At 41.7% G+C, this 26585-nt stretch overlaps 1 protein-coding gene across 2 annotated transcripts in view; it reads right to left on the bottom strand.

Annotated features, from left to right (window-relative positions):
- The window catches only part of LOC147162841 (signal-induced proliferation-associated 1-like protein 1), a 47238-nt gene that overhangs the window by 4242 nt on the left and 16411 nt on the right, over nt 1–26585 (bottom strand). For both annotated transcript variants that reach the window (XM_086094025.1, XM_086094026.1), the window contains exons 2-18: nt 19046–20720; nt 17484–17614; nt 16817–17005; nt 16555–16729; nt 15234–15337; nt 14980–15137; nt 9549–10128; nt 8987–9261; nt 7582–7836; nt 7352–7495; nt 6997–7154; nt 6828–6904; nt 5152–5561; nt 3125–3307; nt 1769–1931; nt 1134–1332; nt 907–1056 (exon numbers count right to left, since the gene is read on the bottom strand). In XM_086094025.1, coding sequence (XP_085950151.1) covers nt 907–1056; nt 1134–1332; nt 1769–1931; nt 3125–3307; nt 5152–5561; nt 6828–6904; nt 6997–7154; nt 7352–7495; nt 7582–7836; nt 8987–9261; nt 9549–10128; nt 14980–15137; nt 15234–15337; nt 16555–16729; nt 16817–17005; nt 17484–17614; nt 19046–20522 — 4828 coding nt within the window. In that variant the 5' untranslated portion in view covers nt 20523–20720. The remainder of the gene's footprint in view (nt 1–906; nt 1057–1133; nt 1333–1768; nt 1932–3124; nt 3308–5151; nt 5562–6827; nt 6905–6996; nt 7155–7351; nt 7496–7581; nt 7837–8986; nt 9262–9548; nt 10129–14979; nt 15138–15233; nt 15338–16554; nt 16730–16816; nt 17006–17483; nt 17615–19045; nt 20721–26585) is intronic.

Below are 26585 nucleotides of genomic sequence, written 5' to 3'. Positions count from 1 at the left end.
ATTCCTCACAAGGTTTCTCTGTGCGTCGCCATTTTTATTTTTTTGTATGTGTGTGTGTGTGTGTGTGTGTGTGTGTGGAGGGGGTTCTTTTTATTGTACTATGGCACCTTGAGTTGCATTTAATGTATGAAATGTGCTATATCAATAAAGTTTGATTTATTGATTGAATAATACATTTAAAAATCATGACATTTTGACGCATTTATTTGCAAGTTGACTTGGAAGTTTTACTTTTTTTTTTTGTTGTAACAATCAATTCTGAAAGGGAATTTTCAAAGTTGGAAACTAGCTGAAAATTCCAAGAATTTTTGAACATGCATGACAATGGCAGTAACTGAGCATACCTACATATTAACCGTGCACCATCCATGACATTTAAAATTCCGAGATACGAGGCAATAATGTTTCAATAAGTCAAACTTCCTCAACATACGGGTGTCAATGTAAAACGAACAATTCCCTTTTGCTAATTTCGTACTCATTCTACGTCATTATGAGCTCATATTAAACTGGGAATTCCAAAAACAATCCTCATGAATATCCTCATAGCAACTGTTGCTATGCTAGGGTTCATGACCCCAAAATACTGATCTCTGATTGGCCTATTGCCATTCATTCGAGTCGTGTAATAGGCACGTGGCTCCAAAGGCGGAGTGTCTATTTTACGTATTTGTATATGTTGTAATAATGTTATGAGTAAAAATGATAGCGGAGTGCAATGGTTGATATATATCGCTGGAGAGCTGAGGTTGTTGCGTTTTTTTATTTCATTTCTAAAATATGGGTCAGTGTGGCTCACTTTGCGATGCCGGGTCACATTTATGTGATGATACATCACTAAGGTGCAGAAAAGTAATTGGCTCGGGTACCCCCAGTTACAGTTCAAATTTTCCAACATAATCTTACCCTCAAAGGCCTTAGCAGCATCTACCAGGTGGGCCCAGTCCAGCGGGCTGTCCGTCCTGGTGTCAGGGAGGGGCATGAGGGCAGGATCTTGCACTTGCTGCTTGGCCCTCTCTTGCTCCGAGTCGGCGCTCTCCGGAGCAGATAGGTTTCCTGGAAAACAGGAAGCGCACAAGTGACGCCGCACCGCAATGTTTGAATGGCGTTTAGCCACATGAGCGAACGCGTACCCAGGGATTTGTGCGACGTTCGGCGGCTGGCTGCGTTGCGGGCGGTGGGGGATCGCGGCACGGTCGAGCAGCTGAACAGAAGGTCGGTGGGGGTGTCGCGCTTGTCGCTGGAGACGGAACCCCTCTGCCCGCTGTAGATGCTCTCATCTGACAGGGTCCTCTGGAGGGAGCGTCGGGTCGGCGTCGGGGCAGGGAACGGCTTTGGAGGGAACCCCCCCCAAAAAAGACACAAGTAAATATTTGTCTGTATGTGTGAATATTTGCTATTTGACGGAATATCACTCCTGGAAGTAGATGCTAATTTTCCATTAGCGTGTCAATGGTATTTTGCATTGACTTTAGCATTAGCACTGGTGATGATTTTAAGTTAAAATGAAACGTATTTGAATATACATTGTGATTTTGTTTGAACTTTTGTTAAAAAAGGACGTTGAAAAGCTCCCATGTGTCAAGTTGGAGTGTATTTGCGAATTGCAAATATTGACACGCCGGTGTCGTCTCATCACTTTCTGTTTGAGCCCACCACGCGCTTGTAAAAGTTCCGCTTGGTGTCAATGAAAATGTGTTGTTCAACTTTGAAGGTGCCACTGCAAATTGCGACATTGATCCCAAAGTGAGTCATCTGCCTGCATTACCTTCTCTTCAGTGGTAGTGGGGGGAGGGCTGTCAAGCATGATGAGCTTCTTCAGGTCTTCTTCCAGGCTGGACTTGGCAGTGTGTCGCTGGGGCGACTGCGAGCCCCGCAGATTGGCTCTGAGCTGTGGCTGACTGACCAGTAGACCGTCACTCTGGTGCCGTCTGGACAGTGGAGGGGGGGGGATTACTTCACTGTAGCTTCAAATGCTCTCTACTCAATAATGATGTCAATCTCAGGGGTGCTTTTGGTCATTCAATTGAAGAGAAACTGCGATAAAGCAGCTGGTTCTGGATTCAAATCCGATTTTTCAATCAGCTGCTATATTGCTAAAAAAATGCTATATTGGGATACATAGGTCTGTATAGTCTGTCAAATTTTATATATCAAAAGTACTTGTGGTATTGGTACTGTATTAGTATCAGTGAATACTCAAGAGTTGAGTACTTGGACTGGTATCGGTCTGGAAAAAGCGGTCACGAACATGCTTATTTTTAACTCATTCACTGCCATTGACGACTATAGACGTCAAAAATTCATTTAAACTATTTCTATTTTTAAAAAAAATCCACTTTTGTTAACAAGAGTATGAAAATCTAGGGTAAAAAACTATTGTAAATTTAGAACAGATTTGTGATTAATCGTTAGTTAACTAGTGAAGTCATGTGATTAATTACAATAAAAACATTTAAATCATCTGACGGGCCTAATTAGAAAATAAAATAATAATAAGGGCCGTTTAATCGTAATTAATCGCATGATAATTTTATATCTTATAAATGTACAATAAAAAAATTCTAGGTTATCATAAAAAATGAAATTAAATGAAAAAATGTTAAACTAATAGAAATAGTTCACATGAATTTTTGACGTCTATAGTCATCAATGGCTGTGAATGAGTTAATAGTGAAATTTTATATTACTACAGCTTTAAATAAATGATTAAACACAACATTTAAGATCTTTTTTTTTATCTTAACATGAATATTTTGCAAACATGAGTTTATAAACTGCAAAGTTTAACAAAAATAAATAAAACCTCTCATCCCAACATTACACCCCTTAAAAAAAAGACAAGAAATTAAAAAACGCAAATTAAAATGTATAATATTTTCAAAAATTGGACTAGCTCTCAGAAGTCTACATCACACCACAAGGTGTCAGTGTTGGCCACATTAAAAAAATAAAGGTCTTGGGGGCGTGGGGAAAGCATGACAAGTGAGCCTATATATTCACTCCCAGTCAGTCATACATCAAGTCAAACAACAGGAAGCAGTAAGATGCATCTCTCTCCCTGCCCTGAATGACAACTTGGACCAGACACATCTTAAAGCATTCACAGACAAAGAAAACGTACTTCCGAGTGCTGCCAAAGTCGATCGAATTGACGGTCCCTCCGGGTTTCTTCCAGCCGATTAAGAACTTCGAGGTGGCCCCCTGCCTCGGATAGAAGGTCTTGGGCCCCGGGGGATTCTCAGAGGTGGGTGAGGTGTCGGGTGCCGGCTCCTCCTGGTTTCCAGGGGGGCCAGAACTCAGTGTGCTGTTGGGGACAACACCAGGATAAAAACCCAGTACAATATCAAGTGGATAAAAATGTGATTAGCAAGTCGAAACTACAGCTAAAGTACAATTCAATAGGGTCTAAATATGATACGTTAGGGGAGTGTCCATCGTTAAATCAGTCGAATAATTGTCAGCTGCAACAACATGGCAGCAGATCAGCAACTATAAATCCCAAATCTAATCTTGTCATTTATATGAAATGCTTATCCAGTTGCTCCCTTCTTGCCTTCAAGAAAGCAGCTCAATGAATCAAAAATGTTTCTCTATTAAAAACAGGACACAATGTCCTTGCATCGAGCCCATCATCTGCAGAAGTAGAAGTTTCCAAGCCTCAGTTTGTGTGTGCGCACGTGCATGCACATATTATAAAACAAAAGCCTCCGATGTACACGTCGAGTTATTTCTGGCTGGGTGAAGAAGCGAGGGAAGGGAGCTTTGGTTGATTCAAAGGAAGTGGGATTTAAAAGAGGGAGGCGGTGGGGGGGGGGGGGGGGCAGTGCTGAGCTCACAGTCTGCTTTTTTAGCAACTTCAAGCATTTCCTTTCTATCATGGATACCGGGGGATGGAGAACGCACACACACACACACACACGCATACGCATGCACATCCTTTGTTCACAACCCAAACCGCAAAGCGTCTGACTTTTTCGCCTGGGATGATGCAGGATGTGTTGTGGTACCTTGACTGATTCCATTCGTTCCATGACCATGCCAGTAGCTCAATCTGCTCGGAAATCAATTTTCCCCAATGAATAAAACTGAAACTTAGTATTTTTAATCTGTTTCAGTCGACAAATTTTGACTGTTAAGAAAAACATCTCCATATTGTATAAAACATAATATAAGAGATTGTAAACCGATAAGATGATAGATGATAGTGTATTTACTATACATGCTGTAGTATAGTAAACACCTCCTATTTGCTGCAAATAGTAACAATCTGAGAATGTCTTCTGCCTATATATGCCACAAGATGGCACCAAAGCAATCTATTCTATATTAGACATGACTTTGGCCTGACCTCAAAAACATCACCAATATTGGTATCAGGTCTGGTTTTAAGATATCGGGTACTCATGGAGGCTGCCAATACCAGATACTGATACTAAAGGGGGGGGGGGACAATTGATATCAAGTAAGTCCTCCTTGGCAGTAGTTGGCGCTATACTGCAGCAGATTGACACATTGGTGAATCATCATCTGAAAGAAATGTCTTTGTGCACAATTTTTTGTCATTGTTCTAAAAAAAAGTACTTGAGATATCAGTACTCGGGTGAGTACTGAAAAGGTGAATACTTGTACTGGAATCGGTTTTGAATATCTCTTATTTTGATTAATATTGAAATCACGATTAATAAACTCAAAATTTTGCATTTATTCAACTACAAAAACTAAACTTAAAACAAAAACTAGTAACAAGTAAAATATAGTAATACATTTAAAAAAAAAAATCCTGTAGTGTGCTCTTTGGCCACTTAGGGGCAGTGTAGTGCACACTTGGAGATGCATGTACATGGAACTACAAAGAATAGAAGAAGAACGTGGCAAACTTAATTAATGCCACTTATTTTTCACATATTATGAAGAATGTATGCCCATGAGTATTACCGGTATTATATGATGACGTTTGTGTATTCATTTTAAGAGTAAATCCCATCCATGATGTCCAATGCTAATATTTGCTAGCCGGTCAATAGGGTTTTCCATTGTGTGCTAGCATTAAGCTGGTGATCTAAGACAAACTATTTATTCTATTTATCTGGAATACATTTGAGTGTGATGCATTTCTAGCCGAGGACAAAATTACACATCAGTGCACACCTGGAGTGGGAGGCGGAGTCACTCAGAGAGTAGGAAGCGCCATCAGGAAAGGCTAAGGGGCTCTTCAACGAGTTCTCGCCACCTCTTGCAGCAGGAACGAGGGTGTCCGGAGTGGGGGGCGACGAGTCGGCCCCTCTCTGCACGCCTGTCTCGTCCTGCCACGGGACGCCGTCCGCGGCCCTGAAGGCGGCGTTGGACGAGGTCGTGCTACTCTGCGTGGCGGTGAAGGACGTGGCGTCGATGCCGCTGTCGGTGGACGTGCCCTGGAGGTAGGCGCCGAGCTCCAGGTCGCCTCGCACTCCCGAACGGGAGCCCACCTCGTACCATTTGTCGTCGCTGTGGGCGGAGCTTGAGGCATTGCTTGACAGCGTGTTGCTGCTGGACTGGCTGGAGGAATACGGCGCGTCCACCTGTGCAAAACACAAGACAGAGATGTTTATACCTTAGAGTAGTGATTGTCAAACACTATTCTATAGCACTTATTTGTGCACAGGTGATTCAGCTTGGCTGTTAACCCCTTATCTTTAGGGCCATTTTGCCAAAGACGCCTAAAAAAGGTGCACCCAAAGTAAATTTGAAGCTGTTCTTCTCTGGAATTTATTATTATAATTTTTTCAAGGTCCTCTACCCATCTATTTGATAACAAACACAAATAGATTTGTTTTACATAAATGTGTTGGTCTTGTATTGTAGTCTTTTAAGCGTTCATTACAACTCAACAAAATTTGGCCTGACAAGTGTGATGTAAGAAAACATGTCCGTTAGTCAAAAGTCCGCTTTTCAACTTAAAAGAATAATAATAAAAGTTTCATGAAACAATGTGTAATTATGTGAACTGGACTTCATAACTCTTTTACTGCCAAACATTATCCCAAAAACAACCCATACAGTGCCAGCTGATTTCGAGCATTTTCATTCATCTTTTAAGGCAAACAGAATATTATGTGCTATGACTACTTAAACATACCAGATGAAAGAGTGGATTCCATTCTTTCATTAGAAAAAAAAAGTATATTTCTACTTTATTCCGTTCTTTAGTAATCACCATTTGAAAATAGGTAATTTGAGTGACATCAAGCGAAAAGGAAAAAAAAAAAGGAGAAAACGAGCTTTTTGGGAAAAGAAAAATTTTCTGCACAACAGTGACTTTGACACTATATTTTTTGTTTAGTGATGCTCTGTGAATTAGATTTAATGTGACAAATGCTTTGATCATTCACATCATCTTTGAAAATGTTCTATTTCCTAAGGTCCGCCATGTTTTCATGTAATTTGATACCCGGGTGCCCATTAAAACGAGATACAATGCTGCCATCTGCTGGCCATAGTTGGTGGGTGTTTTGGGATTTCCCACAAAGCAGGACTGCAGCAAGATGTTGCACTGCCCATTGAGAAAAAAAAATGTAGTTGATGTCAATTTACGTTATTGGTGGTATACAGTGGGCGTGTCCTTAACGTCAATTGACATTTTTGACAATAAAAGGGTTAAGAACTGAGAAGGAGCCAGATGGACTGTCATGGAAAGTCCCAATACTTTCATCCATGTTGTCTCGTGTGGTTTTCATGATTGACAAGTGTTCAAAATGCAGCAAGTTTCATAATCTTCCATATTCCACAGTGGACTACGTGTGATTTCACACTCAGGAAAATCAAAAGGGTCTACATGTCCTGCTCACTTTAGCGCTCTTGTTAGGTGAAATGTGTCCACTCTGCTCCGGTGGCTGGAGTCGAGGAACGAGAGCCTTGGAAGTTTCTGCCAGGGGCAACATGGCAGACAAGAAATTAGTCTTTTTGTACCAAGTCACTTTTTATTCAAATACTGTAATAAATGAGACGTGATCTTACCTTGAGTGTTTTTTTCCCCCTGTCTACATGCTACCTCACTCTCGCCATTTCGGGACCAAGCAGCTCCTGTGCTGGAGCCCATTTTGATGGCACTCGCACTGTCACCTGGCAACAGTCGCGCAGACGACACAGGGGACTGGCAGTTGTTGTTATTAAACCTAGAAGAGAGGTGCCATGGGTATTTACAGTACGACTAGATGCTTTGCTTGATTTAACTCCATTAAAAATACAGTGGGACATCCACAGTTGTTCAAATTTCAAAACACGTTGCGTTTTTAAGGTTGAATTGAAACTGTCCTTAGATGTGAATGTGCATCTGTACTGTGATCTTCTAGAAATTGAGACGTGAATTTACCCCTCAGGCATTGACTTCTGCCTCCAGTGGTTGGAGCTCATATTGTCAGTGTAAGGGAGGCCAGAGGGGGAGTTTGTGTTGTGAAGTGTGCGGCCCATCACAATTGAACAGGCGAGGGCGTAGTTTTCATTTCCGGGTGAATACCTGTGAGGGAACAAGACGGCGCCACACAGCGGTCAGATACAATACCACTGTGTCATTAGGATTGATCACTTTGGAAACTTGGGAACCTTTTGGGAACTACGGGCCGGCCATCGCTGGACACACTGCGCGGCATGGCAGCAGAGTTACCGAAGTCCGGCGGGGGGGCCTTGATGAGCGTACCGCCCGAGCCTGCGGGCCGTGTCTGAGGGCTGGAGGAAGTTCTCGGCCACTTGGTGTTGCTGTTGGTGGCCGGGCGGAAGGGGAACTTCAACTCATAGGGCATTCCCTCTTTGTGGTTCTTGTAGTCCACTAGGGGCATGTGATAGATTTCTGAACAGCCTCTGTGGAAACAAAATGCTTTGATATATTATACTGTGTAATGCTAAAAATGCTATGGGCGTAATTTTTAAGCAAAATGAATCACATGAGTATAATAATCAACTCGTGATTAATCGCAAATTAATCACACATTTTATATCTGTTCTAAATGTATAATAAAATTAAATATACAATAAAATATTTCCCCCCAGTTTTTCATACTCTGTAGAAAACTGTAAACGTAATACAAATATGGCTGTATCCTTTACTTCATTGATACAGTAAGTTAAAATTTATGTGAAGTTTAAATTAAACAGATTTATTTACTGTACTGTTTAAAAAAAAAAGTGTGAGACATTGATTTGTGTTGGTCATTTTTCTGCCAGTAGATGGCAGAAGCATTTAAAGTTAGGCATTGGTGACAGACAGCACAGTGCATTTTTCTAAACTTGTGAACTTCTGCACATTTTTTAAACAAATTTTCTCCCCTTAACGTATAAATGCGTTCTATTTTACATATTACCATGCTCCCAAAGACATATTTATGTGTGTTTTTTATGCTCGAGCATACAGAAGGCTTTGATGCAACCTCTGAACTAATGTGAATGGTTGAAGCATAGGTAGTTATTCCAAAAACGGCCAGGAGAAGGCAGCAGAGTATAAGAGATCAACCAGGGCCATGTTGAAAAACGCTCATTTACCCACAGAATTGTGAATAATGATGAAACCATATTCTAATGCCAATTGCTGCAACATGGAAACAGATAGAAATATATTTTACTCTAATCTTTCTTTTGGTAGGTTCCATGTTTTTATAGCAATAGAACACAATATTCTGTGGGACTCAGTCAAAATCCAGTAAAACAGGCGGGAGCGAAGGGGGTTGCTTCAGTGAAAATGTCTGGGAGTTAATGAGTTAAAATTGTAAATTACAACTTCACCCCTTTCCCCACAAATACTGTATATGCATTATCATCATCATAGCTATTAGTGCTAATATGTGTTATAGTGACTGCTGCACAATATTAAATGCTTTTATTTTGTTAAGTTTTACACAGATGTGCCTTGTAAAGTGACGCAGCTTTACTGCAAACCAACCAGAACATCTTCCGGAGTTGCTGAATAAAATAGGCCTCACATCTGATTAAAAGGTCAGATTGAGGTATGACATACCTGCGCGGTGTCGAGTCCTCGTGCGGCGGAATGATGACTACTTTGACAGTGACGGATGTCCTGAGCAGATCGATCATCTGCTCGTGCGACAGCGAGGCCACGGCGACCTTGCAGATCTCCACCAGTCGGCTGCCTTGCCTCAGCCCGGCCTGCCAGGCGTAGCCGTAAGGCTCCACCTCGGCCACGATGCCCTCGAAGTTGACGTGAAAGCCCAGCTGGCCCAAAGCGTTGCGACGCAGCGTCATCTCTGCGGTCTGGCTGCCCTTGGTCAACAGCTAAGTTGGAGGATAAATGCAAAAAAAAAAAAAAAAAAGATGACAAAGTTAGTCGGTAATCATTATCTCATTAGTTTTGAGTTACGTAATCAGACAGTCGCTGATTGTAGTATGTGGTTATTACAGATTAACTGGATTTACTAATTAATGAAGCAATTACTTTTGGTTCACCTCATTGACGGAACTCGATGTAGGTACAGTATGTGTGGCGTGTTATGAAATCTTAAATCATTTCGCCAATGAGTCAGAAAATGTTTGTTGACAAGTTCAAGCAGCCCCCAACTGACCTCTAGTCTCTTCACCACCTCCCCAAAATCTTCCGTGTTGTTATTGATGGAACGAAGTGACACGCTTTCACCGCGCTCGTAGAAGATCTTCAAAGAGGCGGGACTTCCGGTTGACCAACCAATCACGTCGCGCGTGGCACAATTAAACACAACCGCTTTGGCTTCCTGATCCAGGAGGATTACAAAGTCGTTTGAAATGGCCAACAGGCATTCCCTCTCCGCACCCGCCACTTGGTCTTCAGCGTGAACCTGCCAGGTAATTGCGCCCAGGCTCCGGAGCTCCGCCCCGCTGTACGGTCGCACTTTCTCCCGCCGCTTGTGCGCCAGGGAAATGAAGGGGAACTTCCCGGTGGGTTCCACAGGAGTGTTGGTCACGTGACGCTCAGCCAAGTCCCTCAGGTACTCCTGTCGCGTGCGCGTCGCCATGGCGCCAAACTTGTCCGACTTGTGGGCTGCGTTTTCAGCGTTAATGACTTTAGCTAACAGGAAGTCCCTGAAGACGGACGACTTAGGGAAGGTCACGCCCTTGGGGACTGGTGGACCAAAGGCGGGGACGTCCTGGGACCGGCTAACTGCCACACTGTGGAGAAAACAAAAGCTTTATTGAGGTTAATGCCAATTATCAATTTTTTGCTCTGTAGTGGGAAGTAACTAAGTACTTAGTTACTCTACGTTGGATTTTTCAGGCATCTGGACTTTATGTGACATTTTACTTCCCTACATTTGAAACTAGATGACCGTATGACGTAAAAAAAAGACGTAGACAGAGAGAGGTTAAATCAACCCCGTTTGTTCCTCATCCATGGTCTTATTTTGAGAGAATCAGCTCCAAGAATGATTCATGGCAAATGTGTCACATCTTGTATTTTTTCCAGTGTCATCCCACTCAAATTCAAGAGGAAACTAGATGACTGTTCTAATAGATTTATTGGAAATGCAAAGTGCGTCACTGAACATCCATCCATCCATTTGCACTGAACTTGAGTTTGTTCCTGCTGACTTTGGGCGAAAGACAGGATACATCCTGGACTGGTTATCATTCAATCACAGGGTACATCTAGAGCAGCTGTTTGACCACAACCATTAACACTCCCAATGATTTGTTTTTAGTATTGAATGAATGAACATTATGGATATAAAGATAACGGCAATATCGCAATATAAACATTTCTACAATGCTGTCGTCGTCATGTCACGGCATTAAAAGCAGCACATATGTTAAAGAGACCAGTTTGCATCCCATTTGTGCAGTTCCAGCACCCTCTGGTGGTTAGTTTATTAGTGCAGATTAATTTTGATTAGGCATGTTTTGGTATAGTAAGCATTGTGTAATTAGGTAAAAGTAAACTACAATTCCCCAAAAATCGTTTCTTCTTTATGGCCATATATAAATGAAATATATAAACCCTGAAAGCTTATGTATGAAATTAATTGACAAAGCTATAATTATAGTTGATGCAAACGGTTGCAGTTTTCATATTTTAGAAGCACACAAAGTTTTTATTTTATTTCATTATCAAATGAATGACTTTTTTTTCAATCTTAGTTTTTGCTATTTTGTTGTCATTATCTATAATAACCTCGCCACAGACTGGAATTAAACCAACAGCACCGTCGAGCCAAGTACCAAGGGGTCGGAATCTTTGACTGTCTCACGATTTCCTTCGATTCCGATTTTTGGGTCTGCAATTCCATTCAGAATCGATTTTTGATTCAAAATGATTTGATTGACAATGATTTCAGCTTAAATTTATAGATCTGCAAAGAATCGTCATCATCTAGTCTGACTGGCTAATGCTAATTAGCGCGCAACCTGCAGCGCTTTTATCACTCAAAAGAACGGCTATTCATACAAAAGGCGTCAGGAATGTATACGGAGAAGCATCTCACCAGCATATGATCTTCCTACGCTGCACAAAAAACAATTTTTTTTTATTGAAATAACTTGATCATGACTTTTTCCTTCTACTCTCTAATGTGGCTACAACTTATCAGTGTATCAGAACAACAAACAAAGTCACTGGTAGAGAAAGTGAAAGTGTCAGTGTATGGAGAAAAAGTAGCCTTGAATAAGATGTTATGACACTTGTGACAAGTTTGCATCCACTTCATTAAACACAGCCATTGGCAGTAGGAGGAATGTTGCAAAGTACGCCTGACTAAACCCCGGATATAAATACTATACATCCCATCGCAGTTGACAGGGCAGCAGCCAGTGTTGACAACCTGCCACTCTCTGCACTGCTCTGGTTTGGACGAGTGCCACTGTGGCTTGAGCTAGCAAACGCAAACAGCCTTCATTTCCTACACAAAGACGGAGTTACGCAATCGGTCTTCGCAGCCCAGTGTGACGATGGGGGCAGCGGTTGAAAGCGGCAGATTAGCACCCCGCTGGCCCCGGGCCGCTCCTCAAATGCTCCGCTCTGCCCCAATGTGACCCGGACATTATCGAATGCCAACTGTGGGCTATTAATAAACAGATGACTCAACAAATTGAAGTGCAGCGATCAAACATACTGCACGGAACTACATGTGGGATGTATTTGTGTGTGGGTGTAATCTGTTAAAATCCTTGTCATGAATCCAGCACTGCATCAACAAAACCACAAGAAGTCAGAACTTACCTCTTTATTCCACAGTGTTTTCAGCAAAATACCCTCAATCTTCATTTGCAATAGCACTGCTACAATGGGCTGTTATAACTCACTCAGACCAACGAGACACATTTTTTTTTATCCGGACCCACATTTGTATGCACGTCATCGGTGAAAGGCATCCATGGTAGCACTGTTGACAAACAGGAATTAAGCTCTTAAAGCAAAAGCAAGGCACCTGTGGGTGGGGTAGTTCCGCTATTGTCCCACACCTCTCAATTTCATCCAGAATGAAATCCAGGAAGACCAGAATATAGATAGAAAAACCCAAAAGGTACTTCCCCAAACAGGAATTACAGCGTCCCAAATAAAAATAAAAATAAACTATCAGAAAAAGTCTCCAAATAATTCAGTCCAATCTTGACACGATCGCAGGTTGCAAGACAGACGGCAAATTTGACCCGTCCGCTCCCGAAGTCGTCTCCCTGTGCTATGGGAAACTCTGCCCTCCACAATCCTTCCCAATCACATGCATGTCTGGCTCAAGTGAGCACTTCACGTGCATGCCGCTAACTCCTTCAGACCACTCCGGCTCATGCTGCCCAAAGGCAAAAGTGTCAGGCTGGGAGTAAAAGGAAGGCGGACGCTTCTATTGTCAGCGTGTGTGAAGAGAGAGCTTCGGCAAGGAATTAGCGAGTGAGCGAGGGAGGGGGAAATGTGTGCAAGGGTGCGCAAGTGGCCATGAGAAAACGGTAAGAGGAGAGGTAGCGACAATGTGTACACACACCGTGTTTGCTTGGAGGTATGCCATTTAAAAGAGGGAGCGGTAATGGTGAGACCAAGAATCAGCCGCAGCGGCAATCTCCTCTGCCCGGCCACAAACTAATTTATGGGTCATTCCAGAAATGGAGGACATTTTCTGACCCCTAGTGAAATTTCAATAATCCACAAAATACAGAAAAGTGACCACAGACCTATTTTACACAATTTTACACTCTAAAGTGCAACTGTAGCAACTATAAAAGTGATGTCTTTGTATTTTTTTCAAATGAAAACTTGAAAACTTTTTCGCTTTTGAGGAAGAGAGAAAACGTTGCATGACTCAGCAGAAATGTCATAATCAAACTATATGCTATGACGATTGTATTTTTCAATTTTTTTCCCGATGTTTTCATCCGTAATGTAGTGTGTCAATCAACCAATGCAACCCTGTTAGCATTATCAGAAAAATACATGTTAATATCAAGTTTGTATGTTCTTGACCAGTTAGCATAACAGCTAGCACAGCTAGCATAATTATACAGTTAAGCAAAAAAGAACATAATTGAAACCCTCTTACTGTAATTAAAAGAATATGACAATTAAATCAGTTCTGTATTTGAAACATATTTAACTTTATTTAATTGTTAAGTATTTATTTGGCAATATTTTTATAAACTTTTTTTGGGGTACCTGAGTATCTACACAGAAAAATTGTTCTCAAAAACAACCATTGTTGAGTCGGGTGAATCGAATTATATGATGGATACCTGTTTTGCTTATAAACAAATTATAAAATAAATACATTTAAAAAAAAATTAGCACCGAAATTGTCCTCTTAAATAAATAACTCTTATACTTGTGCGTGTAGACAGAAGACACAACCATATCCACTACAGGACCAGGAGGATGGGATGATAGTCACAGCATTCGCTTTCACTCCGTCATGCCTTCCGGACTATGCTTTTTGTCTTAATGCACTGCTGAGTGGGCTTACGGGGTTATTGCAAACCGTGCAATACTGGGACTTACTTGGAATTATTACGGGTATTCTCAGTCTCTGGATGTGGACTTATTCATAGCTGGTTTTCTTACATCAATCATCTTGTCAGCCTCAAGGTGTTAGCTCAGAATGCACACAGATTTTAAACTGCAAACCTTGGGACAGTCTACAGTATTTTATTTTGTCTTTACAGCTACAGTATGCATCTAAAAATTGACAAAAACAAACTGACAAGCAAGCCTAACACTTAACATCAGGAATGAGTGTAGAAATCGATTCAGCTATCATTCAGACAATTGTGCGAAACTGTTGAATAATTGTCTTTTTTTTTTGCAATGGAGCCAAAATGGAGGGTGACACTAGTTGGCGCCGTCGACACTAGTTTACTGTCTAAAGAAGGACAAAATGACATGAGTTGTGGGAAGTTTAGCCGCAAAAACGCTTTCATGATTCCTCTGGCAGAGCATTGGAAACAGGAGTTTACAACATTCAAAGAGAAACCTTCTCACATCCCGAATTAAAAAGTGGCCCAAAGCTGGAATCAATCAACTCGTTTCCAACATGTTACTGTGCACTTTTTTGAATACCAAACCATGCAAAAAAACACAATTGGCAATTCACCGTGATTTGGATATTTTGTCCCATCCAAAGAGTATATCTAGCCGGTGTTCCCCTACCACAGTTTCCTCAGCTTTTCAAGTGGTCTCTCCATACCACAGATTTTACCCATCTGAGAGATATCATAACATATGCTGAACATGCCATTTTCCCATGCTGAAACGTTTTGTAAGAACGCCACCAGCAACTGTTGTTTGCGATGACACCCGTTTATTCCTCTCAACAAAACGCCACTGTTAGCCGTAGTTGACGCCAGAGAACAGCAACAGCTCACGAGACTGGCAGAAAAAAAACATCGACACACGCAACCAAACCGCACGTCTCGTCCCCTCCCACGAGACCTGTGTTGCGTTCACTAACAGTCAGACATAATAGTGCTCAACATAAATGGCGACCCCCCAGAACACACACAACCACTTAGTTTGTTCTAATATTACTAATAACTAAAAAGACATACCTGTAGCAGGTGTTTTCTGAGCAGGGATCGTGCACCCTTACAACAATGAAAACATGTTGAAAGTGAGAGCGAATAGCCTTTGGGGTGAAGGAGTGCGCGCCGGGCTCCTGGAACACAATTGTCACTATGTCGTTCCCAATATGGCGCTTTCTCAGTAACTGGTCAAAAACACAAAAAGTACTTGTTAGAAAGTTGCGATGAGATCAGAAAAGCAACTGACCAGCAAAATAGGACACACAACTGGCCATATTTACCTGTTGCTTATTATTCGGTGTGTAAGGCAGCAGAGTGGACACGTGGAACATGAGCTCGTAGTCCTTGTAGGATGTGTACAAGGAGTGCGTGCCCGTGGAGTCCGCTGTCGGGAGAGAAAAAAAAGGAAAAAGAAAAATGACAAACCAATTCCTTCCAGAGCCATTGTAGCAGAGCATTGTGGCATACAACCCTCCAGCTCACGCTGCATTCTTCAAGTTGGAGTGTTGTGGTTGGGTCACACGGGATCCAATTTCATCGCTTTCCGGCTAACCATTGAGACAATAGTGAGGTATGGATGTGTGTCAGCCAAATGTGTCGCTTTTGGGCTGGTGGGGGGTTAGTGCATATAGATTTGATGCTTTTGCTTTTCTGTGGTATCACCAAGAGATAATGAATCATTTAGGGATTAACTGTATACTTCTTTTTTTTTTTGCTGAGATGAAAAAAAATGTTTTTGATCGCTTTGAAATTTGGACACATTTTGAAATTTCAAGTACATTACAAATTGAATGGGATCCAAATTTGGTTATGATGGAGATTGAATTTGAGGATGGTCAAGTGCAAAAATTAAAACGTTCCAGGGGGCACTACTGAGTGAGTTTTGAGGGTCAGAATTCGCACAACTGCACTTGGCGTATGTTGAGGCCCCCAAAATGGCGATTCGCTGGAGGGGAAAAATAAAGTAATCTCTCACATATTTGCTGTTCATTAGGTCGGCTCGATTATGAAGAAAATATTAAACACGATTATATTGGTAATAATTGAAATCACGATTAGTGCAATCATTTATTTGTTTTAACATTAAAAAAAATAGGACAAATGAAATTTTTTGAAACACTATGATTATGCAAGTTCCTTTGGGATGAAACAAAATGTATTAAATTGGTTAATTTAAAATAAAATAGAAATGTTGTAAATATATACATTTAAACAACTCAACTCAAAATTAGTATTAATAATCTTTTTTTTTCTCTTTTTTTTTTTTTTACGAATTTGATCAGTTTGCAAATGTAGAGTGTAATAATTGAAATTATAATTGAATTTCGATTAATTGCACAGCCCTATTGTTCATTATTCACAAATGTGTATTTTTCTGTGGAACCCATCCTCATCAGTGATAAATAATCAGGACAATTTGGCATAATAAGGCTTGAGACACTCCAATCGCACAAATGGCAAAAAAATATATAAAAAAATCAAAGCATATTTTGACCAGGCTAAAAGTAACCTTTTTTTTTTATGCCTAAGCCTATAGCTGCATGTCGGGCCGCATCCGGCCCCTGGGCCAATATTTTGACACATGCTTTAGCGAGTGTTTACTTTTAGTGTCCAGCTGGGCTCTGTACTTGGTGAAGCCCTTGAGGCGAACCTTCTCCCCGAGCAGCTGCAGGAACTCCTCCAGGGCGGGGCCGGCCATCTCGTTGTTGTACATCTCCTCCTCGGTGCTCTGGCCGGCTCGGCAATACATCACCCCCACCTTTACCTGGAAACTGAGCTGGGAATAAAAAAACACACACGACAATTCCCTCAATAATGAAATCACAGGTACTTCTTCCTGTGTATGTTTTGAAAGAACTCTTACTCCTTGCTCGTCCAGTTTCATCAGCTGCTCTGTGACTTTGGGGGTGTTGAGGGCCAGTCGGAGGCAGGACAGATCCAGCTCTGGGAGAACGTACTCCAAGACCTCTTTAATGGGCAGCCCTCGAGCAGTGCCGTGCTTGGAGGTGGAAAGCACGGCATCCTCCAAGATAGAACCTCTGAGTGTTGTGAGCTGAATGGGCAAAGACGGGGAGGAGATTAGAGTTGGGAATTGGAGAGCGGACTGAATGAACCTCAAAAATCTGTGGTGTGTTTTTATTTCTTGGAGAATGAGAAACTATGAAAACAAAACTACTCCCCAAACATGAACAAAAAAATAATATTTTACTGAGAACAACAGAAGACTGTGATTCAAGAGGAAGAGGTGGGAGTCAAAATCATTTTAGTACAGAGTGTTCATTGTGTAGCGCTCTAGGTCCGAACTCAATCACTTTGCTATCATACACAGCTGGAATACTTTCTATATTACAACCTTTGAGACCACCATGTTCACAATTGATCTCCATGTTAGGAGGCAGGCTACGGGTGGGTTGCTAATAAGCACCTGCCCTCAACAGAACTGCCCTTGATCAATTAGCTCATTAAGTCCAGCACCCCAAAACTTTTTTTGTCCACATAGCGTCTGAACAGCAAACATGAATCTGACTGACCTCGCTTGTTCTGAAGATGAGGCGGTAGTTATACTGCTGGCCGTGCTCCTTGTCTTCCTCCAATTTCTCTCTGCGCAAGCTAACTGCCACTGGACCTAAAGCGTCATCCATCCCAAAGTAGTTCCAGTGTTCTGAAGCAGACGATGCACGGAAGGTGAAGGATTACAGTGAACTCCTGTTTATCGCAGAGGATACGTTTCATTCTGAATTTACACACATTTACACTCACTGCAACTTTTTGAAACACATTCTGAACAAACGTAAACACTGATTGCGGTGTCTTTAAGAGGTGGCACCTGGTTGGGTGGTGTCCGACATTGGCAAGAGTGTTTCTGGTATGGCCAGCCGGCAGAAGCTCCTCCGTGACTATGCTTGTGTTTTATTGTTCAATAAATATATAGCAGAATATTGCCGTGATGGTAGATGCATTAAAAAAAGTCAAGGTCTCAATAACCACTAATACTGAATGGCACGTAATGAGCTCTTTTCTTTTCTTGAGGGCACACAATATGATTGGTTGCTTGCAGAGTTGAGTGAACAAACTGTTTGTAGCTAATTTGCTTCCAATTAACGTTTCCCCTTTGAGCAGAGAGCGGAGGGGTGAGCAGTTACACACGGAGAAGGGAGTGAGCAAGACTTTTAGCTCTGTTGATTAATGCTTAGCAGTGAAGAATGTTAACATTTACTTTTTATTTATTGAAACTTAATACGGTACATGTGTATTCTGTACCAAATCATCTATATTTTGTTTAAAAATATAATAGATAGTGTTCACTTCAGCGGTGTAATTTTAATACCATGATTTCTACCCATGGATCTTTTTTTTTTTTTTTTTTTTTTTACCAGCCTCGTGGCATTTGAGCCCAAAATGGGCTCTGCTTTTTAAGTGTGACACCTAAGTTAATTATGAATATACTACTCAAAATATTTAGTGGCATTTTATGTATGCCTTCTATAGACAATATGTGATAGCCTATAAAATGTAGCTAACTAACTATACTGTATCTATATTATTTATAAAAATTCAAATTGGAATATTTCATATGACATAATTAAGAGCCTTGAAAAAGTCAATAAATCATAACAGCATTTTTTATGCATGCCTGTTTTTGACAATGATTTACAGTATATCAAAAATTATGATTTATAATGAGAGTCAATGTGACCAAAATGGGCATTTTATAAAGAAACATGGTATAAATCTCCCTGTTCCATTTGCAATAATTTAGAAATTACCGCATGGTGCGATTTCAAACCTCTACATGTTATGGCAATCTGCTGATTTTTTTTTTTGCCTCCTTGTGTCAAAATTTTTTTTTTCTTTGATATCAAATACATCAAAAAAGCCCAAAATGGGAAAAATACCAACCAGGGGTTTTAATACCGCGATATTTTGATATCAGTGTTGTCATTCCATCATTCAACACAAAGATCTGTGATGTAGCAGGCCATAATGGGATAATTGCAATGTGGAGGGAGAACACTGTATGCACCATTGGCCCTTTTGTGACAATACACACTCACATAATATAAATAAATGGTGAGAAATTAAATGCATTTACCCCTTAAGTAGAAGAACTTTCGATAGTAGTAAGCACCAAGGTCCACATGCTCCACGATGTACTGTTTGGACTTTTCGCTGACTGTGCTTGGACCCTCTTTCGGTCCCTCCAGCACAGCTACTCCAGCATTGGTGCAGTGTGTGTTTACGGAGGTTTCGTACATGTTGGCTTCTCCGTTCAAGCTCGTAGAGCTACCTGCCGCACCGCCCACAAATCCGTAATAGCCCGCCCCATTTGCTCCCAATCTGTGCCTCGCATTTGCGTCCGTGCCTATCTCATTCCGGAAGCAAGGGCAACTGAGCAGCATCTCATTGCTCTGTTCGTCCCCTGAGTCCAAGCTTTCTCGGGAGTTGAGGTCCTCCTGGCTACCGCTTGGAGAGCTGTATGGAAGGCTGTGGGTGGACGAAAGGGTGGAGGTAGCCGAGGCAACGGCGGCGGCAGAAGCCCCCGTGGTGGTGTTGTTCTTCCGCCTGCCCGCATTCTGCCGCAACTGAATGACTTCGTTGAGGTCAAACAGCGTGCTCTGGACGTCGTAGTGAGCGAAGCCTTTCTGACAGACCCACGGCTTGAGTGACGGCCCCATCTCCTCCATTCGACTGTCCTCTACATCCGACCCGGCTCTCGGCGAGTCGGATTCGCCCCGCACGTTACGGAGCTTACGGAATATTGACTCGCCCCCAGTTTCCGATTTCGTGCGTCTCTTTGGAGGTTTCTCCCTGTCTTTAGGTTTCGGAGGCTGGCCGTCTGTGGCATTCTCCGAGAGGTCGAGGGTGGCCTGCCTGGGCCGAACATTCAGCATGTCCTCCAGTTGATCTGGAGCTGGGCTACGCTGGTCTACTTCCCCTTGGTAGCCTTTAAGCATTTCAAAGAAGCTCTCACCGGCAGCCCCGTGTTGGTCTATTGAGGACGTGCTGCCATACTCGCGGTGAAGCGGGGACCATTTGGCACCCAGTGGCGGTCCCCAGTCCTCTCCGCTGTCTCCGCCGGCTTCCATCTCACTGATGGTCATGTCACTGTTGCTGCGCTGATGGATTCGCTTCTGTTGTGTGTTTCGGCGCGGCGGACCTCTGTAGTCTCCTGGTGCCAAATACCGAGTGTCTGTGGAGTAGTTGTTAGCTTGGGCCTGCGTTCGATTTTTCAAAGTATTGTGGATATTTCGCAGCATTGACGAGTCCTGAGGGCTGATAATTGATCCTAATTTAATGTGATTTTTCAGAGGCACACTCATGATTTCAGACTCCGTGGTTGAGTGCCACAGAGCACGCGAAATATCCTTCCTTGGCGGCCAATCGGCCACGCGCGCCCGTACGCCCATTTTTGGCACTCCTGCACTTACAGTGCCATGAACGTTGTCCATGCGGGTCGGCACAGCGCCGCCGCCATTGACCATGCGCATGTGGCGAGGGTAAAACTCATCGGTGGCAGGGACGGAGCCCCCGACGGTGCACTCCATTGGTGGGCGCTTAAGGCTGGTCATGACACGCGTGCCGGAGGCTAAAGGCACTCAGCAGGTAAACATGGCCGCCTCAGGAATGGATTGATGCTCCCTGGCTTCATGAGCAGGTTGATTGTCAGCAGGAAAAAAATGGCAAGGGGGAAGCCCGCCACTTCCTCACTTAGCAGTTGCAGCTGCGGCAAAGCATTCCATTAGCATGCTTTTACTCTTAACACTGGCCTGAAAAGACACAAAAAAAATCATTAGGTACTTTCTCATACTTTTTCCCCCAAAATTTTGGGTACGCAAATGCAGTGAGACAGTTGAATATAGTATAGTGCATGCGTATAATTGATGGTCATTGAAATGAAAAAAAAAAAATGGCATTAATAATGTTACAAACAAAACAAACAAACAAGATATATTAAAAAAATATCGTAAATTAAATTGGCGAATATGCAAATCCATGGGGTTCACCATACTGACAAATAGCCTGTACGGCAAGTAGAATTTCTTCAATGGCTAACGTTACTGAAAACCACCACATTCTATATGTCTACTTTGTTTATTCAGTCAGTGATTACAACAGGCAACTTAAAATTTTAACATCCAAACATTAAACCATTTCGACATTTCCAAATTAAAAAAAAATGCTTTGAATGTGAGCCACATGGATCCCACAAACCAGACCGGCATGCCTGCTTTACTGCTGATGGATTTTTATGATGCAGTGAAAAGTCACTGACATGTTCAATTTGAGATAAGGGTGTGCGGGCTTTCAAAGCAATTATAGCAGAAACATCTGAGGCCAAACATGAAAGCCCAGCAAGCATTCCAAAATGACTCATGAGCGCAATTATGACTTTGTGTTGGTCAGGTACGTTTTGTGGATTCATGAAGTGAAGATTGGAAAATATATTATATATATATCTCCAGTAATAGAGTTTAACACACATTTTTTTTTTCAACATTTTGTCAACTGGTCCCACTATAACCAATCATATGAGCACCTGGCAAAGATGTAATCCTGTTCTGATTAGATCTGAGGACAAAAACGATGCTTTTACTTTCTAAGTTCTTATTTCCAAAGGAACTTCTAAAGTATGCAAAGAGATTGTACATGAGAAGAAAGAAAATGAGAAATATCAACGGGATGCCTCTACGAACTGACAGCAAGCCTCTTCTTAACCTTTGCCAGTTTGTCAATTATTCAGCGGCAATGGGACGTGAATTGTAATGCAGAATTGCCTTTTTCAAGATCAAATACCGCAAGCTGCACATCAAAAACAAAAAGAGAAAAAAAAAGCAAACAGGCCCCTTTGAAAGTCATCTGAGAAGATGATCCTATGCCTGGCAAATCAAGCCAGTTTGGCAGTTAGACAGTGGGGGGAAATGAGGGTTCTACCGACTGACTGACTGAGGCTGTGATCCTATTAGCTGCAAGCGCTCAGCGTTCCCTGCGACGGGGCGCTGCAGCGGCGACGCGTTCACATGGCATCAACAACATCACATCACAGCTAACTTTATTTCAAACTCGTACGCAGGCACGGTCCTATGGATGAAGTCAGGCCTTCGTTATTATGTGCTCATGAAGTAATAAGCAATCAAGAGAGTTTTGCATTGAAATAAACAAGACAAGATGCTGTACAAATATGACATTAATGGGGTTTCCATCTATATGTTTCAAATGTTTTAAGCAAATTTAGTGAAAACGCACAAAACGCACATGCAAATTATGCCTGTTTCTATTTGGTATTATTTTGCGAATATCGAGAAGAGAGAAGACTGCACCATGAGATGACACATGACAGCGTCTCAGTGCCACAAGACACATAGATTAACGTTTGCTTATTTGATTAATTTCAGATATATTTCAATTACTTTATCCCCCACACAACCTGACATTTCAATGATTTGCAAAACCTGTTTCTATAGCAAAAATCTGCATACTGTATTATTTTTATCGATACGCTGAAGTATTTTTTTGTGTGCAAATTACTAGTGTTTCCATTCAGGTTCATTTGCACAATTCTTCAAAATTTGTTGGATGGAAACCCACCTACAGATTCCTTTTTGCTCTGTGCATTGTCTTAAAAAAAAAAAAAAGAGACAGGAGTAGCTGTTTTAAAAATAGCTCACCAGTAATGGGACACTGATTTACTCTACAGATTTACAACAGTACAGTATAATAAATGTTAACAGTTATGCTTTTATGTATTTTTCCTTTATCTTTTATTTATTTAAACTAACATGATGCAAATTTCTTCTGTACTATATAGTCTATATTTTGTTTAAAAATAAATAAATAAATTAAATAATCTATGAACAAAAATGGCCAAATATTTAACAAATTTTAATACCTTAATAAAGCGATATTTTCTCACAGTTATCCTGTCAGAATCTAATATTGGCTCATACCTCATCACTATTACAATTACTACTATACACTGTGGTATACAGTTGACTAGATTTGGGAAAGAGTATTACTGCAACATTTTCCCAGCAATGAAAACCGCGGTAATCCAAATATTGGTAAAAACATTTATGCAATATCATCTATTTACCGCATACAATATTAAACAATTGATACTACACATTCATTAACGCATACTTTCCACTTTTGTCGTTTCAAGACCAAACTCGAGTTGATGTAGTTGAGACCAAATTAACAGCGCCTTTGTTGGTGGCCTACAAATAGTGCACTTCATAGCAACTTGGATTGATATAATTTTGTGCCATCAATTTCCCACCTCGACAGTAGTACGAACCACAATAACACGCTTGTATTCATACACTTTCTGTGCTACTAACACAGCATATGATTGTTTACGCGATACTGCTTAGCCTATATTCTAGCATACGAGCACATACTATACATACAGATGTTGCCTATAGGAAGCTTTTGGCGGAAAAACAACACACACAAACACGCATCCCTGAAAACAGTCCTTATCTCCTCGCTCACAGACATAAATGGACAATGAGAGCTGTCAGATTAAAAGGTATAAATTGACTAGCGGGGTGTGCGTGTGTATGCACAGCATTTGTCCGAGACAGGCAATTAAAGAGCACTTGTGTGAAACCACCAAAATAACAAGCAATCTCGTTTTTTACCCATCCATTCTCCACTCGCCTTTCACAGGTCTTGAAGGTCATTTCCAGACGCCTGAATGTGCTGAGGAGATGAGTTTAATCAGCTCTGAGGTTGGTTAAAGTCACCGCCGAGAGATGAGCAAAAAGCGCTATGGGTAAGTAAGACGGTTAAACGGCTGGTCGTAGAGAACACGGAGGAATGCCCTCTCGAGGACAGACGGAGTAAAAGCAGCCCTGCGAGTGACGCGCAAAAAAAAGAGGAACTCTTAAGTTGTGACAAAATCAAATGTGCCGTCAGTGGTAGGAGGCGGACACGAGGCAAGCAGCAGGGAACATGAGTCGTGCGATGAGTAAGTAACAGACGTATGTTGCGCGTTACACAAACCAAAGAACAAGACCTGACTGGTCTTAAATATATTCCCAAACAAGGAGAGGGGAGGGTGGCCGAATCTTGGTCACCGAGGTGTCTCAGAAAGTTGTCGAACCTCTGCAAATTTGCTGTAAAAGTGACGCTCCTTGCCCTAAGTATGCAAAACCCAAGATGGATGTTTCCGAGCTGAATGGGCAAGTGTTTTCAAAGCTGCGACAAAGGATGGGAAAGATTGTCGCACAAGCTTGTAATTGCTTCATGGATGAATGGGACTAAGGGGTTGTTTTTCAGAAAGGGCCTCCCTTCCATACAGCCCATTGGCTCGCCATGTTCCCTAATCGTACCCTGCTCTAAAGGGCTCGATGGGCCTGATGGGCAGCAGGCACAAAGACCTCTCTTGTCCTGCCTTGGCCAAGAGTGAGGCTTCATTCCAACACAGTGAAGTCTTTGAAAATTGCCTGGCACGGGTATTTCGCTACGGTTGTTTACACGAGCGCTGCCAGGAAAAGCAGATGAATTAGATGCGAAAGGAGTTGGAGAGATAAGGATTAGGCTGAGAAACAAGAATCGAGGAGGGATTTGGTTTGGAGTAAGCATAAACGGGTGAAGCATCCTTTCTTGACAACAGTGTTGCATCCAATAGGGAGGGGAGTAAACTGTCACGCATGTCTGACGGAGTGTCGCATGACGGTCATTAAATACGTTGTGTAATCCAATCGGTCATTGTTGAATCAGCGCCAAATTTTGAGGAAATGACACAGAGTAAAGACTCATTTGCAAAAATGGTGAAGCGGCAGCTTTTGGCAATGAAGACAAAGATATTTTCGAGATCTGTAACTCACCAAATTTAACAGTAAGAAAGGGCAATCTAAGATTACATCATATCTAAAAAAAAAATTAGAAATACACCATTCTTCATTTACAACAAAATGACAGTGGTCCGTCTCAGTCTGATCTCAATTATACTAAAATGAAAAAAACCTTAATTACAAACATGCTCAAAGAAAATATTGCAATGTTGTTTATTATTTATTTTTTTGCATTGGAATATAAATTAAGCAGCAAAATCCATCCCTTTTTATCCATTTCAGGGGGCGTCTATTTTGACACTTACATTGCTGTTGACTGAAAATGACATCACAATTGCTCAGGCTCAAGTATCGACCAATCACGGCTTAGTTTGTTCCATGACCTAATTCAGAACACAGGTGAGCCATGATTGGTCATTACTAGGACAGTCACTATCAAATATTTTTAGAACTGGAATCAGATTAAATTTCATTTTTGCAATAATAATGATAATAATAATAATAATAATAATACATTTAATTTGTAATGCACCTAACATTTTAAAGATATCTCAAAGGGCTACAGTATTACAAAATATTTTTTCTGATATTGTTTATTTACCAGTTACTGTTGTTTTTTTTATGTCGTTTAATGATTAAAAAAAAAAACTAAACAATTACACAATATCACATGAGAGGATTTGATGTTGTACTCGCCAAACATTTTGAAACAGATTCAGTTACTGGTGCGGCCATTGTTTTCCAGAGTAAAAGCAGATGTTTGCAAATGTCTTATTTTGATGAAAACATAAAAGATAATCAGTCTGCTTTCATGGATTACTACAGAAATCAAAGAATAATTACTGTTGATACGATGAAATCAAAGGATTTGGACAGTCTAAACGATTTGCTCGATTATTACAATGACTAGTTGTTGAATAATTTGATTATTTTTGACACCTCTAGTCGTTACCGTTACCTGAGCAACTGTGATGTAATTTTCAGTCAACAGCGATTTTGCTGCTTTATTCATATTCCACAAACACAATATTAAATCAGAATGCTGTGTTTAGACTAGTAGGCAATATTATATGTTATGGCAAAGACCATTTTTGGGTCCAGCATCAATCCCTAATACAGTTGTACTGGGAGGACAGGCGGCTTCAGAAAAGGAAGATTCTGCCCCAGCGGCACACTAAACCAAACCTTGGTTCCCCTCATGTGCACATCTGGCACAGAACTAGGCACAACCATGCCAGTCTGATCGAGCGAGTCTGAGAACCAGGAAACTTCACATAACAACAAACAGCGGGCCTTGCTGGCAGACAAACAAGAATACTATCAGCGTCCAGTCACATTCTGGAACGCCACCAATTTGAGAGAGGAACTGACGAGCGTTTGTGTGAACCAAGGGGAAAAGAAGCAGGGCATGCTTGGACAAATTCTTCGAGAAATACGCAACGCTGGCTGTTTAACTTTCAAGCTTCTGACTCCGCCGTGTCATCGTGACTTCAGCTCCAGCAGCCGAATTACACAGAGCGCTGACTGACGAGGGCCCCGCTTCAGACAAAGCGGGCACGCCACAACGGGTTGAGCATCGCGCTGACGAATTGTTCAACTGACCACAAGTGGATGTAAACATCACATGGCGTCTGAGCGCTTGAGAAACCGGTGACAGCGCATCACCATTCATCATCGCCATTATTGTGAGATGTGCTACTCTGGCTCGACTCCGGGGCCCTCGCTATCGCTGCGGCACAGCTCGGAGAGTAATGGGCAGAGCGCCACACTGGCAAAGTGGATGTCACTCACAGACAGTTGTGGAGCAGCGCCTGAACTGTATGTAGACATTGT

Source organism: Leptonotus elevatus, chromosome 14, assembly GCF_054856555.1.
Source record: "Leptonotus elevatus isolate MCC_2025b chromosome 14, RoL_Lele_1.0, whole genome shotgun sequence".
NCBI classification, from domain to species: domain Eukaryota; kingdom Metazoa; phylum Chordata; class Actinopteri; order Syngnathiformes; family Syngnathidae; genus Leptonotus; species Leptonotus elevatus.
The sequence above is the reverse complement of the archived record's forward strand: the minus strand, read 5'-3'. Positions and strand labels throughout refer to the sequence as shown.